Below are 18,172 nucleotides of genomic sequence, written 5' to 3'. Positions count from 1 at the left end.
CATATTTGGATACTTAATTAGCATCAACTTTATTCACACTTGTTTAAATAGAAAACAAAATAAAATTGCAGTCAAATTTCTAAAGTCAAAGATAAATGTGATTTCTCTTGCATAAAGTAGCATATCGTTAAGTTCTGGAATTTTAGAAAATATTTCCATTCCATAAATTCTACCACTATGCTATATGCTTTTTGCAGCAAATTTTAGAAATGTAGAATCTGAAAAATTAATCTGGTCCCATTCACCACAGTGAAGGTACTGATATCACATATGCCTTTCGTGCTAAATATTCATCAGACATAACAGACTCCTCCTGAATTTATTATTCTGATTTTTTTCACCTTATTGGAGAACCATAAATAAAAAGAGAATAAAAGTTACCATTAGAAAGTTATTCTAAACACTGATATAGAATTATTGAATCACAATATCATACACCTAAAACTAATACAACACTGTATGCTAAATATACTAGAATTAAATTTGTTTCAATTATAGATATGGTCTTTGAAGATGTTGAACTGAAGAAGCAGAATATTTTGCCTATCTATAAAATGCAGTTAACACATCAGCTGCATCCTATTTCCGCAATACAGGGCCAATCTTCTGTTATTTAAAGATAAGCAACATGCTACAAGGTGTCATCAATGGTGGGCTAAAAAACCCCACAGCCACAGAGATTCATTTCAGATTCTGCAAAAAAAAAAAAACACTTCAAAATCACATGTTAAAGCGAAAATAAGTCAAGAGTATCTAATATTGTATCAGATGTCTCAGCAAATTTTCTTTGAAATAAATACTACAGAAATTGTAAAACTCTATGGTCTAGCTACAAAGAAATGGAAAAGACATTCCATGCTCATGGACTGGAAGAATAAATATTGTTAAAATGTCTACACTAGCCAAAGCAATCTTTGTATTTAATGCAAAGATTCAATCCCTATCAAAATACCAAGTGCATTTTTCACAGAACTAGAACAAACAATTCTAAAATCTGTATGGAAACACAGAAGACTCTGTATAGCCAAAGCAATCATGAGAAAGAAAAGCAAAGCTGGAGGCATCACAATTCCAGACTTTAAGTTATATTACAAAACTGTGGTAATCAAAACATTACAGTATGGGCACAAAAATAGACACATAAATCAATAGAACAGAAAACTCAGAAATTAGCCCACAATTATATGGTCAATTAATCTTTTGCAAAGCAGGAAAAAATACCAATGGGAAAGTCTCTTCAACAAATGGTACTGGGAAAACTGGACAGCAACATGCAAAAGAAGGAAACTGGGCCACTTTCTTACACCATACACAAAAATAAATTCAAAATGGATTAAAAACCTAAACATGAGACCTGAAACCATAAAAATCCTAGAAGAGAACACAGGCAGTAATGAGTCTCTGACACTGGCCATCACAACTGTTTTCTAGGCAGGTCCCCAAGACAAGGGAAATGAAACCAAAAATAAGCAACTGGAACTACATCAAAATAAAAAGCTTCTACACAGCTTCTACACGGCAAAGGAAACAATTAACAAAACTAAAAGACAACCTGGAATAGAAGAAGATATTTGCAAATGATAATATGATAGTTAGTATCCAAAATATGTAAAGAACTGATACAACACCCAAAAAACAAATAATAAAAATGGATAGATGACATGAACAGATATTCTCCAAAGAAGACATCCAGATGGCCAACAGACACATAAGGAGATGCTCACCATCACTTACCACTGAGGAAATGCAAATCAAAACTACAATGAGATATCAGCTCACACCTGTCAGAATGGCTAAAATCAACAACACAAGAAACAACAGGTGTTGGCAAGGACGTGGAGAAAAAGAAACCTTGAACAATTGGTGAGAATGAGAACTGGTATAGCCACTGTGGAAAATAATATGAAGGCTCCTCAAAAAGTTAAAAATAGAACTATCTTATGATCCAGCAATAGCATGATTGAGTATTTACCCAAAGAATGCAAAAACATGAATTCAAAGTGATATATGCACTTCCTATGTTTATAGCAGCATTATTTACAATAGCTAAGATATAGAAGCAGCCCAAGTGTCCATTGACTGATGAATGGATAAAGAAGATGTGATATATACATAAAACAATGGAATATTATACAGCCATAAAAAAGAATGAAATCTTCCCATTTGCAATGACATGAATGAAGCTAAAGAGTATGATGCTAAACAAAATGAGAGAAAGACAAATACCACGTGATCTCACTCATATGTAGAATTTAAGAAACAAAACAAATGTGCAAAGGGGGAAAATGAGAGAGACAAATCAAGAAACAGACTCGTAATTATAGAGAATTGATGGTTACAGAGAAGAGGGCAAGGGGACTGGGTTAAATACATAATGGAGATTAAAGAATGTACTTGTGGTGAGCACTGGATGATGTATGAAACTGTTGAGAAAACAATATAGACTCTCTTCAAAAAAAACAGTATTGAAACCTAACTGGATAATGTTACTTGTAGAATCAAAAAAAACTGTTTTGTGAAATGTCAAAATATTTTTTTAAAGATTTATTTATTTGAGAGAGAAAGCGTACACATGCAAGAAGGAGAATGGACAGAAGGAAAGGGAGAGGAAGAATCTCAAGCAGACTCCATGCTGAGTGCAGAGCTTGATGTGGGGCTCAATCTTAAGACCTGAGCCAGTATCAAGACTCCAACACTTAACCATAGATACCCCTCAAAATATTTTTTTAAATAGCATTCTTTTTTTTTTTCAGCAGTCTTTTTAAAGATTTTTATTTATTTATTTGAGAGAGAGCAAAAAAGAGAGCATGAGTAGGGGGAGGGTCAAATGGAGAGAGAGAAGCAGACTCCCCACTGATCAGGGAGTCGGATCTGGGGCTCAATTCCAGGACCCGGAGTCATGACCTGGGTGCAAGGCAGATGCTTAACCAACTAAGCCACCCAGGTATCCTCGGTGTTCTTTTTAATAAACCAAATTTATTTTTCTGATTATAAAAGAAGTAAATGTTCATCTAAAAAAAATTAAACAGAATATTTAGAAAAGACTTGATTACATCACTTTTAATATTTTAAAAGACAAATATTTATACTATTAAAGTTATGACTATTTTACAGACCAAAACTAGCACTGAATAAAACTCACAAGAAAAACTGAAAAGAGAATCTGTTTCATTTTTTTCTTTTCTAGTCATTTCACTTTACTCAATGTCTATATATTTGGTTGTAGAGTAAGCCACTTTCTACATATTCTTCTTAATCCAAAAATAAAGTTTTGTTCATGGAGAAGAGCAACTGTTGGAATCTACACACCAGAATATCACATCAACTCAGTGTCATCAGCTCCTATGCATTGTGATGCCTTACATGAACACATTATACTAGCAAATTCCCCACATCTTAACCTCCTTTATCACACAATTATATCTTTTTCATATCTAATGATTAACTTCCTGGGAGAAAGACAGAGGAAAGTCCTTTAAGGCAACAACTTCATTTATTTCTAAACTCATAAATCAGTGCTATATGTACAATGAACCTGCTGGTAAATATTTGTTTCTTCCAACATGGATATAACAAAATACCTTAAATTCCATTCAGTAAATAAATAAAACTAAAATGTAAAGAAAAATGGCAAAACATTCCTCAACAATCCTTCCTACTACTGCCAACCTGACAAAAGAAAAATGTTTAAGCATATTTTAATACAATCAGGTAAGGAGGTAAATTCATCTCAGAATTATCCCAACTGCTTGCTAGTTTATCCTTAATCTCAAATGTCTTCATGAATAATTATTCCTGGAAAATGTGCTTTCAGAAATTATTGACATCTTCTATATTTAAAAATATCTGAGTTTAAGCCAAATCTGAGTTTAAACAGATCTGAAAAAATACTATTTTAGGAAACTCTTAAACCCCATGGATTAAGCACATTATAAAATGTAATTTTCTTAAATTGGAATTAGTGATCTTTAAATTATGATGGCAATAAATATGGCAGCCATAGTGAAACAGGACCTACCATATTCTGAATGTTTTCATGTGCCAGGAGCCATGCTGAGCACATAGCCTACATTATCCTGTTTAGTCCTCAAATCCAGCCTAACAGGAAGGTACAAGTGTCTGGATTTTTTTGATGAGAAAACTGAGGACTTGGTATATTACTTAGGGCCAAACAGGAAGACAGGATTTCAGTCCAGATTTCATACACTGGTGGGTTATAAAGACTTCCTTCCAACACTACATAACTTTAGAAACGTCTCCACAGGTAAGAGAACCTTCAGTACTACAGCATTATTGTTTGGCTGTCACTTATAACCAAATTGGATAATTACCATTGAATGCAATATAATGAGAATAATGCTTATGCTTTCTATTCTTAAAATACATTAATCTAAAAGAAGAGTAGTTTTAAAATAAGTATTATCATACTACATAAACATATATTAAAATATGTCAAAAGGAAGTGAAGTGGCTTGCCTTCAAGTTGCATGTAAAACATAATAAATTAAAATCTAAACCTAAAACTTGTAGGCTACATTAAGGCTCCCTTCTTTGTTCTCCCTCATCAAAAATTGTTTTTCAATAGGAAATGTATAGAGATCTGATGAAACTTCAACAAAAATTTTTAAAAAGTGAATAAAGACAATGTCAAGGAAATGCTATACCCTAAGGTTTAATTTTGATTACAGACTAAAGTGGCAAGTTTGGGCTTACTAGAATGATGTTTTAATAAAAGCAATTTGTAAGATCAAGGGAAAAGATATCACAAGATATGGAAAGGACTAAAGCAAAAGATTTAGGCAAGGAAAAAAAACTCAGAGAAATTTTGTAAGGATAAGGTACAGACAGAGGTACAAAGATCTGAAAGCTTTTGAGGAAAAAAAAAAGCAGTAGAGCAGAGTGGCTCCAACCCACCTGAGTGTGAATGAACCTCTGCTACTGACTGAGTGACCTTGCATTAATCACCCTTCTTTAGTTTCCTCATCTTTAGGACAAGAATAACAACAGTACCTATCTGAAAGGGGTGTAGTGAGGATTAAATGTTAAAATATATATAAAACAACACAGTATTAAAACTTGACACATAATTATTATTAATTATCATGAGGAAAAGCCAGAAGAGAAAAATGCAATAAACACAACATCAGGTTTCCTCTACAGAATATCTACTGAGTCCCTTCTAATTATATTTACACATTAAACTAAAGAAATAAAAATCTGATTCCCAAATAATGCACACAATGTTGAAGATTCTATTTGTGACAGCTGAAAAGTTAGTAGTATTATGCTTTCTTGAATTTTGTTTTCCTTGAACTGGTCTAAATTTAAAGGCTCATTTCAACTTATCCAAATGTTACTGGCAAATACAGAGCAAGAATTAATATACATTACCTAAACCACAGGAATGTCAAACAATTAAATTTTTATTTCCAAAAAAGCAAACTCTTGTTCTAAGTGAGTGTTTAATTAAACTGAAACAAAGTCTGATTTTGATATATAGAATACTATTTTATTCTTTATTTTAAACCTTTCTTACATGTTTAAAAATATACATGGGTTCAGAACAACCTCAATAAAGTGATGACATTTCTCTTAAAGGACCTCTGAAGTCAAACTACTAGTGTGCAAACACAGCTGGCTTCCAATTTGAAGTCATAGGCACATTTCATTAAATGCATTTCGTAAAACAAAGAAATCAAAATGCTGAGAAGAAAAATACTCAGTAGTTTTATATAAACTTTAAAATATCTGTCAGGCAGGAAACTTATAGTAAAAAAGTAAGATTTGTATGTTTTATCACTCACACCTGCTTTACTACTAATTCCCCAAATGCCACTTTGCTACATCTAAACCCCTGACAATTTATTATACAATTCCAAGTAGCACACTAAAAAATAAGTTAATTTAATCTTTGCGTATGAAAACAGATTACAAAAGAAAATACTGACAGCTCTTACCTGTACTTGATAATTAAGTATATTGTATTCTCAGCAGTACTAAGAATGCAGCTTGGTCTAATATAAATATCTAAATAACAACTACACAAAAGTATTTTTCTCTTCAAAGAAGTTCCTGTATATTTTTTCCAATGTTGATGACTTAAGCAACATTGATCTATATATTGTGCTAAGAAAACATTAGGCACAGATCACATAATATAATTTACATTTTCTTTGTTGTAAAAAATATAGTATATGCAAATGCATATCATACAAATGATTGGTGGACACAACACTAAGCTTCACAGACGTAACACAAAAAGGTTAGTATTTACTCCTAAGGGAGAAAAAAAAGCATGACCTGAAGAGCAATCAATATCTCACTTCTGGGTGAATATTCTATGCTGCACTAGAATTATTTGTGGGTTTTCTTAAAGAAAAACAAAACCTTATTACAGCCAAAAACAAACAAACAAACAAACAAACAAACAACAACAACAAAAAAAAAAAAACGACTTTGGGCACATAGCTAATTGAAAAAGAAACAGATAAAAATGTTTACAAAAGCTATTAAAAATATTTAACACAATATCTCAATCAAGCTATAGATTGCTTTGTTGGAAGGAACAGATAACATTATGATTGCTTTATATAGTAGATTCTTTCATTAGCTAAGACACTTTTGGATTAAGGTACTTTTGGATGCAGATCAAGAAAAAAAAGAGAGAAAAAAAATTGGCTGTCAGAAAGGGGGAAGGAGGTTAAGCACAATTTTACCCAGAAGGAAAAAAAATACTATTTCTTTTTGTTTATAGCAGAAATTTTGCACTGTGGATTTTATAAAAACAAAAGGGTTATGTGGCAGGTAATAAAATACAATGCTTACGATGCATCTTTCATGGAGAAACCACTTATGGATTGCAAATTAGTATGTCTAAAAGTATACTTTGATGCAAAAAATTGTATTTGCCACATATATAATATGCAGCATTTTCCCATAAAGGGCAATTTATTTAAGTAATTTCCACAAAGAGTGAGAGAGACAGAGACAGACAGAACGAGAGGCAAAGACAGAGGAGAGAGCTCAGCCAAAGAAGACAGAGATGCCGAGGGGCTTTGCTCATGTCCTGTGGAAGATCGGAGATACTTTTTCCAATACTTTTTTTCATCCTCAGTGCTTAATTTTGCTATTACTGTACATTTATACTCATACACTATAATTATCTCATGAGATCACCCTCTATACATTCTTTTCTCTAGTTTCCCCGCCACGACCACTGTGGAAAAAAGAGGGGGGAAAAAAAAAAGAAACCTTTAGTCCCTTTATCTCCTAGTCAACTATTTAAGTAAATATTTCTCTAGTGGCAAATCTCCAGATAAATCAAGAATACAATCCAAAACCCCTATCAGATTACATTTCATTTACTATACAGTTCTCTTCAAATGGAGCAGGAATTAGCCCGTTTCCTAGGTTTGGGGTCTCGTGCTTCCTGATCCTTCACACACATACAAGATGTACACATTGTCTCAGATAGTCTTCGGAGGCCTAGCCGAAAAACGCTGTTGGAAAGGCTATAGATTACACAGTTACAAAAACTATTACTTATAGCAAGCCAGGTTGTTAGGAAAGACAGTGTTGGATTGTCCAAGACCCGGGAGCTTTCCAGAAGAAAGTAAATTATATAAGGGAGCCACAGCATGTAAAACACACTGGTTATCCGAAACAAAACCATGGCGTAGCGACGGTCAGGGCTGTGTCCAGTCTCTCCAGAGGCATCCACCTCGTGGCTAGGAAATCGGGCCCTCCGGTCATTTATCTCTTTGGTGTGCTGCCGGCAAATTTTGAAAATGTGGAAGTAAGTGAAGCAGACAACAAAGGCAGCAGGAGCATAAAGTAAACAAACAATAAAACCAGTAAAATAGGCACTGGTGAGCCAAGACATGGCACACCATTCAAAAATGTCACCATGGTACCCTGGTTTCCCCCAGCCGAAAAAGGACGGCAAGAAAATGAGGCAAGAGTAGATCCAGATTAAAATAATGCAAATTCTCAGGCGACAAGGGGTGACCAGTTGATTGTAGGAAAGAGGCTTGGTTATTGCAAGATAGCGATCCACACTTATACAAGCAAGACATGCCATAGAAACACTTTTTAGAACTGAGATGATATATCCAAAAACCTGGCAAGTCAATGACTCATGGATACCTGTGGAGTAGTGAAGAAGTGAGAGAGTAGGAACCAAGCAGCTAACTCCAACGAAAAGATCAGCATATGCCATTGTCTGAATAAAATAGCTGGTAGTATAATGGTGCAAGAGTGGAGCACAGTGAAAGACAAAGATGACTGTTAAATTCCCAGCAATGATTAGAAATGTCAACAAGACAATAACAACGGTCTCAAAGATGCACACATCCACTGCACCGTAGTAGCCAAATCCAAGTGGGCAGGAGTGACGTTCAGACACATTCTCAATGCCACTGCTCACGTTCAGGATGCTCCATTCAGTCCACCTGGATTCATTCATGGCTTGGAATTAAGGAAACGTGTAGCCTTGGCTCCAGCAAGCAGGTGCCCTGTCCAGCATGTGTTAAACTCTGCACAAGAGTGTCTTAGGATCAGCTTCAGTAGACAGTGGCAGTGCTTCTGTCACAGCCGAGCCTCCGAGAGAGTACTCAAGCCTCTTCATCAGCTCAGTGCAGCAGTGACACATCTCAACTTTAGGGGGGAAGAAAGGGAAGTAAGCTAGAAAGGAGGTGAAGAAAGGTCACTGATTAGCTTCCTCCAGTGCTCTCAAACTTTCTGAAGACACAGGCACTTCTAGAGAAAATGGATCACCTTGTACTATAAAAAATTAAATCGGGAAAAAGAAAAGAAAATCAATTGCCAAGGGAAGAAAACCCTTTGTGGGCTGTTTGGTCTCTTCAGAAAGGTTGTTTGTTAGGGATCAAATAAAAGAATGAGAAAAGGAAAAGTCTTAAATTGTCTCGGGTTTCCTGCTTCATCTATCATGAGAAGTGGATTCATATTTTACAATTTAAATAATTAAGATCTAAGATCTAGTTGCAAATCTAAGAAAAAGTTCATTGCAGCAAAGAGTGTCTTTGGGCTCCGTTCAGGGTTTGATGCTGGTAGATCAACTTCATGATCTAATTCTCTCTCATTTCTCAAAAAAGCTAACTCCTTCCCACCACCACTGACACACATACACACAAAGGTTAATTCTAAAAGACTCAGCTGTACTTGGGCACAAAGGAGCAGAACAGAGGTAACAGACTCCAGATTGCCCTATAACTCTCATGAGGAAACAAAAGCATTTCCAATAGGGAAGGTAATATACAATGGGTTAACACCTGACAAAATATGATAAACTTTAAAGTTTTGATTATGCATGCAATTTTTAAGCATTCATATGAAAACAGTTTTAGTCCATTACAATTACTAGTGCTACCACCAATAATGTAATTTATACTTTTTCCTTTTCAAAGGGAAAATAAGTAACTAATCTCAACATCAAAAACAGAAAATAACTTCCATTATCTGATATGCCACCTTCCTTATAATGGAACACAATCATAAAATACATAGCTCAAAGTTATTGCTCACCTTGCAACCATATCTATAACCCACATATATATGTAAATATGAAATTTAGACAACAGAAACTTTCTTATAAACTCTGAGCTTTTTGACTAGAAATACTGCCATTATTCATTACTTAGGTATTTCCACTAGGCTTTGTAGTCTATGTTTCTATATCTCTTCTATTTTCATCAGAGGATTAACACATTCGATGATTACTTTGACTAAATCTTCTGAAAGTGGAAAATTACCTTGTTTGTTATATCTGCAGTTACATAGCAGCCATATGTTACGAAAATGCCTCTTGTATTTCTGTATTCTATTTTGAGCAAGAGCTCAATTAATACAGGGGCCATTAGGTAGGTTTTAAGATGGTCTTATTTTATACCTCTAAAGCATCAAGATGAGTTTAAATCCTAGACTTTGAAATACTGAAAGGCTTGCAGGATAGAATCCATCCAAAAGGCTTCCAAGGTCATTCTGGTATCAGGTTAACATTTGTCAAAAATCTTTTTGAAAGTACAGGTATTTCAGAGTTTCTTGTCTGTCTTTGTTGTCATACCTCTTGAAGAAATAACATGCATTAGAAATAAAACATTTCCTTCAGGAAAAAAGCAGTAGCTTAACAGAAAGCATTCTTCTGAAAGTTATTTTCTCGTGCACCACCAAGTCATTCAGGGAAGTCTTTCTTCTTTTATAATAGCCACAGGATATTCCTCCTTGTACATTCCTAGTTTCACTTATCACAAAATAGTTCTCTTCATACAGGAATAAGGCAATCTTCTCACCTACATTCACTCTTATCAGCTGCTAGGCTGGGTTGCTTGATTCAGAAGTCTGATTTACTGTGATGCAGTTACCAGGATGCTGTCGGTATATTCTTCACAATCTCTCAGTATCACTGCCTCCACCTGAGCCGGAGCCCTGCTCCTCCTCCTCATCCTGAGCTGATGCAGAAGAACTCACCATCAGAAAGGTGACTCGGTCCTCCTGCCCCAATCAACAGCACAGCCAATGGCTACTGCAGCTGAAACTGTCACTAGGTAACAGTTGCCAGGCACATGCAGGCTTATAGACTTACTCGGCAAGCTCCGATCAAGATTGACAAGAGAAGACAATGCAACTGACCGATCCTTATAACATATTAATGGCACATGTGAATCTCTAGAGGCAGCCTCCTTACAGCATTTGTAAAGATTATTACCTATGGACAGGACAGAAAAAAAAAAAAAAAAGCACTGGGATATACCTTTAAACCCTGTAGAGAAACTACTATGAGGTACTATGACACTAAAAAGTCAGCAGAAATCTAATGCTCACTGGCAGAAAAAAACATATTAATTATTAAAAATCAGCTAAGTCTTCATGAACTGAAGTGATATGGCTACTATTTTTACTCTCTAAAATACAGTTATATTTTGGTTAATAGAAGTTGTCATTTAATAATTTCTCCAATCCCTGCCACACCCACACCAAACTGCTGAATTTGATGTATTTAACTGTATAAAAAAGCACTGGAACTAACACCTCTATGCTAAAATCTATTTGGGGAAATATTTACCATCAAATGTGAACTCTGAAAAGTAGGCTTTAGAAATAAGTAGAAGGACCATTTATCCCATATGAATTTTAACATTTTTTTTAATCCTCATATGAAAAACACTCAGGATCTAAGAATTCTGTCATTTGGTGATTGAGCCACCCGTACCCAAGTTAGAAGAAAGCAAATTAAGCTCTTTTACCTGATGGAGGTTAAAAACATTTCCATTTATGTTGACTTAACTACAGACAAACATTTTCTATTTTAAGCCTATTTCTTAAGGGGTCAGCACTTTCCCTTAAAGTGACTTAGAACTAATTTACAAATTATTTCAGAATAAGGAAAATTAAGATGAAAATGGAAGATAACTAACATCTGTTGAGCACATTTTGTGTGCCAAGCATTATGCTATGTGCTTTATATACTTTCTTTCTATAAAAATCTTAGATTTTTATGGAATAGGTACCCATCATTATCATTTTCCAAAGGAAGAAGGTGGGTACTAGAAAAGGTAAGTATAACTTGCCTACCAGAGTCCTGAAACTAGCATTGAAACAGGTTCAAAACTGTCACTCCTAACACCATACTGATGAACCCCTCCTTCCCTCTCCTTTCCACTGGTGGCTGCCACTAAGAAAATGTCTAAGAAGAATTACCTTGGATTTTTTTTTTTTTAGATTTTATTTAAATTCAAGTTAGTTAACATACAGTGTATTATTATTTTCAGGGATAGTATTTAGTGATTCATCACTTGCATAAAACACCCAGGATTCATTACATCACATGCCCTCCTTATGCCCATCACCCAGTTACCCCATCCCCCCACCCACCTTCCCTCCAGCACCCTTGTTATTGGAAATAAATGTGTCAAACTAAAGCAATCTAATATTTGAATTTCCCTATGAGATTTTTTTTTCCTCTGTTAAGAGTCTCTTATGGTTTGTCTCCCTCTCTGATTTCATGTTATTTTATCTTTCTTTCCCTTCCCCTATGTTCATCAGTTTTGTTTAAAATAATTTTTAAAGAATAGAAAACCCTATTCTTTCCTCCATGTTGAACTGCCTTACAGGAAAGCCATATTGTTGTTAAAAATCTTCAGAGGTTTAGGTGACATATAGTGCATTTCTCACTACCAGAATAATTTATGAAACAAGTTAGAATAACAATCGTAGAATGAGTACTATGTTGAGGTTTAAAAGTAAATATTTGAATGTAATACATAAGGCCAGAGGATCCTATTTTACAGGGAAGTATTTTGACTTTTAGGGATACCTAAAAGCATTAAAATCAAACAAGATTGGATTTAACTAACAATCTCCTTTATAATAAATATTGAAAATAAAAATTACACTTGATAAATATTCATGAATGTAGATAGATCCCATATTCCATATTAAAGTTAAATACTAAACTTTGCTATAAAAGCATCGAAAAATAAAACATTATCAATTATTAAAGTTATCCGTGTCACCAAAATACAAATAAACCATTTACAAAGATAGACTTTACGTATTTTTAAAAGATCTACTCCTTTCTTTTTTTAAAGATTTTTATTTATTTATTTGAGAAAGAGCATGAGCAGAAGGTGGGGTGGGGAGAAAGAGAAGGAGACGCAGACTCCCTGCTGAGCTGGGCTACATCTCAGGGCCCCCAGGATCATGACCTGAGACAAAGGCAGATGCTTAACTGACTAAGCCACCAAGGTGCCCCAAGACTTTACATATTTTTAAAATAGCTTTGAATGTAGTATTTCCAAAATCAGGGAAATGGCAAAAAACAAAACAAAACAAAACCTCATAGGGAAATTCAAGTACTAGATTGCTTTAGTTTGACACATTTATTTCCAAAAACTATAACTGATAGGGATTTGAGTCCATGAATACTCTAATCCATAATTGTATACACTTCCAAAGATACATGATAAGAGAGAGTTCAAGTAGAGCCTCTGATGCACTAAGCTTCCTACTTTCCTTCTACCAAATTGCAAAAAAACTTCAATGGTTCTAACAAGACAATTCTTTCTTTTCTTTTCTTTTCTTTTTTTAGAGATTGACTAGTTCTATTGGCCCCTAACTTTTCTCCCTTTCCCTTCTTTTTTCTAATCTGATTATAATAGGAACTAATTTATAATGTAAAGTGCAAATAACAAAAAAGCATTAATATCATATATTTACAAAGCACATTACATAAAGCATTCTTTGTTTTTAAATTAGACATAATTCTCTTCATGTTAGGGGTCATTAGGTATTTTATTACTGACATTCTTATTAGAATCATTATCAACAACCTCCCTTTCCTTTCAACTGATGAATGCTGGTCCGGAAATATCGAAGAGGAATTATTATTTGAGATACTTCAGAATTACTTCTAACAGCTAAAACTATAGCTTTATGAGATGACACATCATAGGTATTTGATTTATTTATACCTTAAGTGTGTTTCATATATTCTTTTATATGTATTAGTATTTCATTATTAAACGTCTAAGCATTTCAGGGCCTAAACAGCAAACAAAGTAAGAGAAGGACATGAGTCAGTGGTAAATAAGAGAAACAGTAGGTAATGATGTAATGTAATATTACATGTATATTACAATGTAATATAGCAAAAAATAAACAAATACAGAATAAAGAAAAGGTTTTTTTTAAACATTTAAAAAAGTATAAATAAGGTGTATGCATTCCGAATGTATCTATTTCTTCAAGTACTCTTCCCATCTATTAACTTTTCTCCATCTCCACTGTCACTACTCTCCATGAGCTAGCATTATCTTGTGTGTGGGTTGATGCAGTGGCTTCCAGTGTGGTCTTCCTGAGTTGCCTGGGGCCTTGCTTCACAATGCATTATGCACAAAGATGGAATATTCTTTCCAAAATGCAAGCCAGATGGTATCACTCCCCCTTTAAAATATTTCAGTGGTTTCACGCTGCCCTTAGGATAAAGTCTTAACAGGTCCTATAAAATTTGTCCTCCACATATTTATCCAATCTTACCTCTTTCCTATATTGTTTAGGATTAGCTAAACTGGCTCTACGTCCCCCTATTCCATCCATCCCCTGTCCCACACATAGTTGCTATGTTCTCTACTGCCTCAGGACATCACACTTTTTTAGTTAATTCAGATGGAACCTTCAGAGTTAGTTCAAATATCACTTCCTCACAGATACCTTCCTTGAATTCCTAGATTAGACCATATTCCATACTTATCATAGTTTATAATGATCTATTTCATTCAATTTTGTCTTCCTAACTAGACTGTAAGCCCCATGAGGGGAACAATAACTGTTTTGCTTCTCATTATATCTTAAGTGCCTACTCTACACTGTTGGGCATAAAATTGGAGCTAAACAAGTGTTTAATATAAAGCACATAAAAATAACTTGAAGAGTCTATAAGAAGACAGAAAAACACTAATAACCAGTTTCTGCGAAACTCAGAATATCCAAAGTTCCCTGAAAGCCCCTTAAATGACATACAAGCTTCACAAAAAAGTTATAAAGTATATGACCAAATTGCAGAGGAAGAATAATTATCCTTCTACTAAACTCAAATTAAGGGCAAAATTATTCATCTATACTTTTACCTAAACCCAATTCAATATGAGTATTTGACTAGTGCTTTGAAAAATCCTATCTAGCAGTAGATAATGATTATTTACTTATTTTAAGAATGACAAATGCTACAAAATGCAATATCAATATATTTTAAATGTTACATCAAAGCAACTTGGTCTAAATGCTAAAAAGAATAAACCATCTGAGGTAATACATATTACAATCCACTGACTTAGTGATCTCTCAAGAACAGATAACAAGTTTATATTATTAACTTTATTTCATTATGACAGGTTATTAACACATACAAATATTTAACAAGTGTTAAGTGAGTGGCACTACAGAAGAAAAATTCCTCAACCTGATTAAAAAAGCTCCACGGAAAAATATATAGCTAGTACAATATCTAATGGTGAAAAAGTAAACGCTTTCTTTTTAAGACCGAAAACAAGACAAAGATGTCTGCTCTTACCACTCCCATGCAATTTGTACTGAGGTCCCAGCCAGTGCAATAGGCAAGAAAAAGAAATAGCTAAGACAGACAAGAATAGGAAGATGACTGCATACATAAGAAATACTTTAGGGATGCCTGGGTGGCTCGGCGGTTGAGCATCTGCCTTCAGCTCAGGTTGTGATCCTGAGGTCCCAGGATCCAGTCCCACATCGGGCTCCCTGCATGGAGCCTGCTTCTCCCTCTGCCTATGTCTCTGCCTCTCACTCTTTGTGTCCCTCATGAAAAAATAAATAAAATCTTAAAAAAAAAAAAAAAAGAAAAGAAAGAAATACTTCAAAAATCTACCCCAAAGGCCATTAGAACTAATGAGTAAATCTTGTCCAAATACAAGGTCACTACACAAAAATCACTGAATTTCTATATACTTGCAACAAACTATAGTAAATATTTTAAAACAATAAGCCATTTACAGTAGCCTTAAAAAGCAGAAAATAACAATAAATTTAACAGAAGATGTGTAAGCCCTCTACCCTGAAAACTACAAAATTAAAAGGTCCTAAGTATATGGGAGAGATATACCACCTTTATGGATTAGAAGACTCAATACTATTAAGAATGTTAATTTTTCTCAAATTCATCTATGGATTTATTGCTACTTGTAGAACTAAATAGTTAATTCTAAAATTTGTAGGTAAACAAAAAAGGACCTATTTGGTAGCTAAAATAATGTGGGAAAATGATTTTTTAAAAGTTGGAGAACTGTACAACCTGATTTCAAGATTTACTATAAAACCACAGTAATCAAGACTGGCAGAAGGATAAACAAATAAGTCACTAAAAAGAACAGAGTCCAAAAATAAACCCACACTTACCAATTGAATTTTTAAAAACTCTAGAGCAAGTCAAGAGGAAAAGAGAATTTTTTTCAGTAAATGTTACTAGAAAAATCTGGGGAAAAATGAACTTAGACCTCCTCCTCATTCTATACACAAAAATACATTTGAGATAAATCATAGATCTAAACATAAAAATTGAAATTACAAATACATAGCTTCTATAAGAAAACATCCTAGAAGGAGAATATCTTCATGATATGTAAGTAGATAAAGATTTCTTAAGATACAGAAAGCAGTAATTATAGAAGTAAAATGTAATAAAGTATACCTAAAATCAAAAATCTGCTTTTCAAAAGATATTAAGAAAATCAGTAAATCAAAAGGCTAGGAGAAAATATTAGCAAAATATATACCTAACAAAAAATCTGTATCTAAAATGTATAACTGACTTCTACAATTTGTTAGTAAAAATACAAAGAACCCAGTTAAAAATGGGGAAATGCTATCATAGATACTTCACAAAAGAAGATACACAAATGGCCATCAGGAAAATGAAAAAGTGTTCAGATCAATGGTCATCAAGAAAAGACAAAGTAAAATTACAATGAGGTATCACTATATACTACCAGAATGGCTAAAATTAAAACACAGTGATTACTAAATATTGGTAAGAATGCACAACAATTCAAACTCTTATCAATTGCTAGTGGTGATGTAAATGGCTCAACTTCTTTTATATTATTTTTTTCCCACAGTTCTATTAGTTTCAAGTATACAATATAGTGATTCAACAATTCCATACATCATCACCTGACACTCCTCATGGCAACTGCATTCCTTAATCCCTATCACCTATTTAACCCACTCCCCACTTCCTTCCCCTATTGTAACTATCAGTTTGTTTTCTATAATTTAGAGTCTGTTTCTTGATTTGTCTCTCTCCCTCTTTTTTTTCCCTTTGCTTGTTTCTTAAATTCCACACAAGTGAAATCATATGGTATTTGTCTTTCTCTGACTTGTTTCACTAAGCATTATACTCTCTAGCTTCATCCATGTTGTTGCAAATGGGAAGATTTCATTCTTGACAATTGAGCTGCTTCCATAATTTGGTTAAACAATGCTGCTATATACATAGGGAGGCATGTATCCTTTCGAATTCATGTTTTTTTTATTCTTTGTATAAATACCCAGTAATGAAACTTCTGGATGACAGGGTAGTTCTATTTTTAATTTCTTGAGGAACCTCCATACTACTTTCCACAGTGGCTGCACCAGTTTGCATTCCCATCAACAGTGCAAAAGGGCTCCTTTTAAAACTTTTAAACAGTTTGGGAGTTTCTTATAAAATATTAAACAAACCTACGCTATGACTCACCAGTTCCAACCAATCAAAATGAAAACATATATCCACAAAAAACTTATAAAAATGTACACACCAGCTTTACTTTTAATGCCCCAAAACTAAAAACAACCCATTTTTCCATCATCAGGGAAACAGATAAACAAACTGTGGTTATGTCCATAGGATTCTGGAATAGGTGAAACTAATTTCTGATGAAAGAAATTGCCTCCTGGGCAGCCCAGGTGGTTCGGCAGTTTGGGGCCACCTTCCACCCAGGGCGAGAACCTGGGGACCCAGGATCGAGTCCCACGTCGGGCTCCTTGCATGGAGCCTGCTTCTCCCTCTGCTTGTGTCTCTGCCTCTCTCTCTCTCTGTCTCTCGTGAATAAATAAATAAAATCTTTAAAAAAAAAAAAAGAAAGAAAGAAATTGCCTCCTGCAGGGTGTGGATGTGTTTGTGTGTGTGTCCTGACCAGCAAGAGGTATTAGGAAATGTTTAGGATGATGGAAACATTGTGTATCTTGATATCTGTAACATACATGCATATATATCAGAACTCATCAAAATGTGACATTTAAGATCTGTGCATTTCACTTACATGTAAATTACAGCCACAAAGAATAATAAAGCTATGACTGTACTTGCATGTTTTAAGTGCTCCATTTCTTTGTAAAAGCACCAAATTAGAGCCCTAAATGACTTGAGTGAATTTTAAGGTGTTGCCAGGAAATCCTATATATTGATGTTTAAAAAGAAAAATACAAGAATCCTCCAAAGCAATGTCCCATCAAGAAGGGAGTTATTATAATGTCTAAAGGAATAGATCATATTGGACAGAATAAGTCCATCTATCCTATGCCTACTTTCACACTCTCTCAACCAGTATACCTGACTCATGGTTCAGTGTTTGTACTCACAGACACAACA

General features: G+C 34.3%; 2 protein-coding genes across 7 annotated transcripts in view; both read right to left on the bottom strand.

Moving 5' to 3' along the window:
- RABGAP1L (RAB GTPase activating protein 1 like) overlaps nt 1–18,172 on the bottom strand; it is a 728,064-nt gene that overhangs the window by 454,865 nt on the left and 255,027 nt on the right. The window lies entirely within an intron of this gene.
- On the bottom strand, nt 5,488–10,655 carry GPR52 (G protein-coupled receptor 52). Its single transcript, XM_072830708.1, has 2 exons — nt 9,771–10,655; nt 5,488–8,682 (listed from the first exon to the last, which is right to left on the bottom strand). Exon 2 carries the CDS (start codon nt 8,462–8,464, stop codon nt 7,379–7,381), a length of 1,086 nt encoding a protein of 361 aa, XP_072686809.1. The 5' UTR covers nt 8,465–8,682; nt 9,771–10,655; the 3' UTR covers nt 5,488–7,378.

The sequence above is a fragment of the Canis lupus genome, chromosome 6 (genome assembly GCF_048164855.1).
Source record: "Canis lupus baileyi chromosome 6, mCanLup2.hap1, whole genome shotgun sequence".
NCBI lineage: Eukaryota > Metazoa > Chordata > Mammalia > Carnivora > Canidae > Canis > Canis lupus.
The sequence above is the reverse complement of the archived record's forward strand: the minus strand, read 5'-3'. Positions and strand labels throughout refer to the sequence as shown.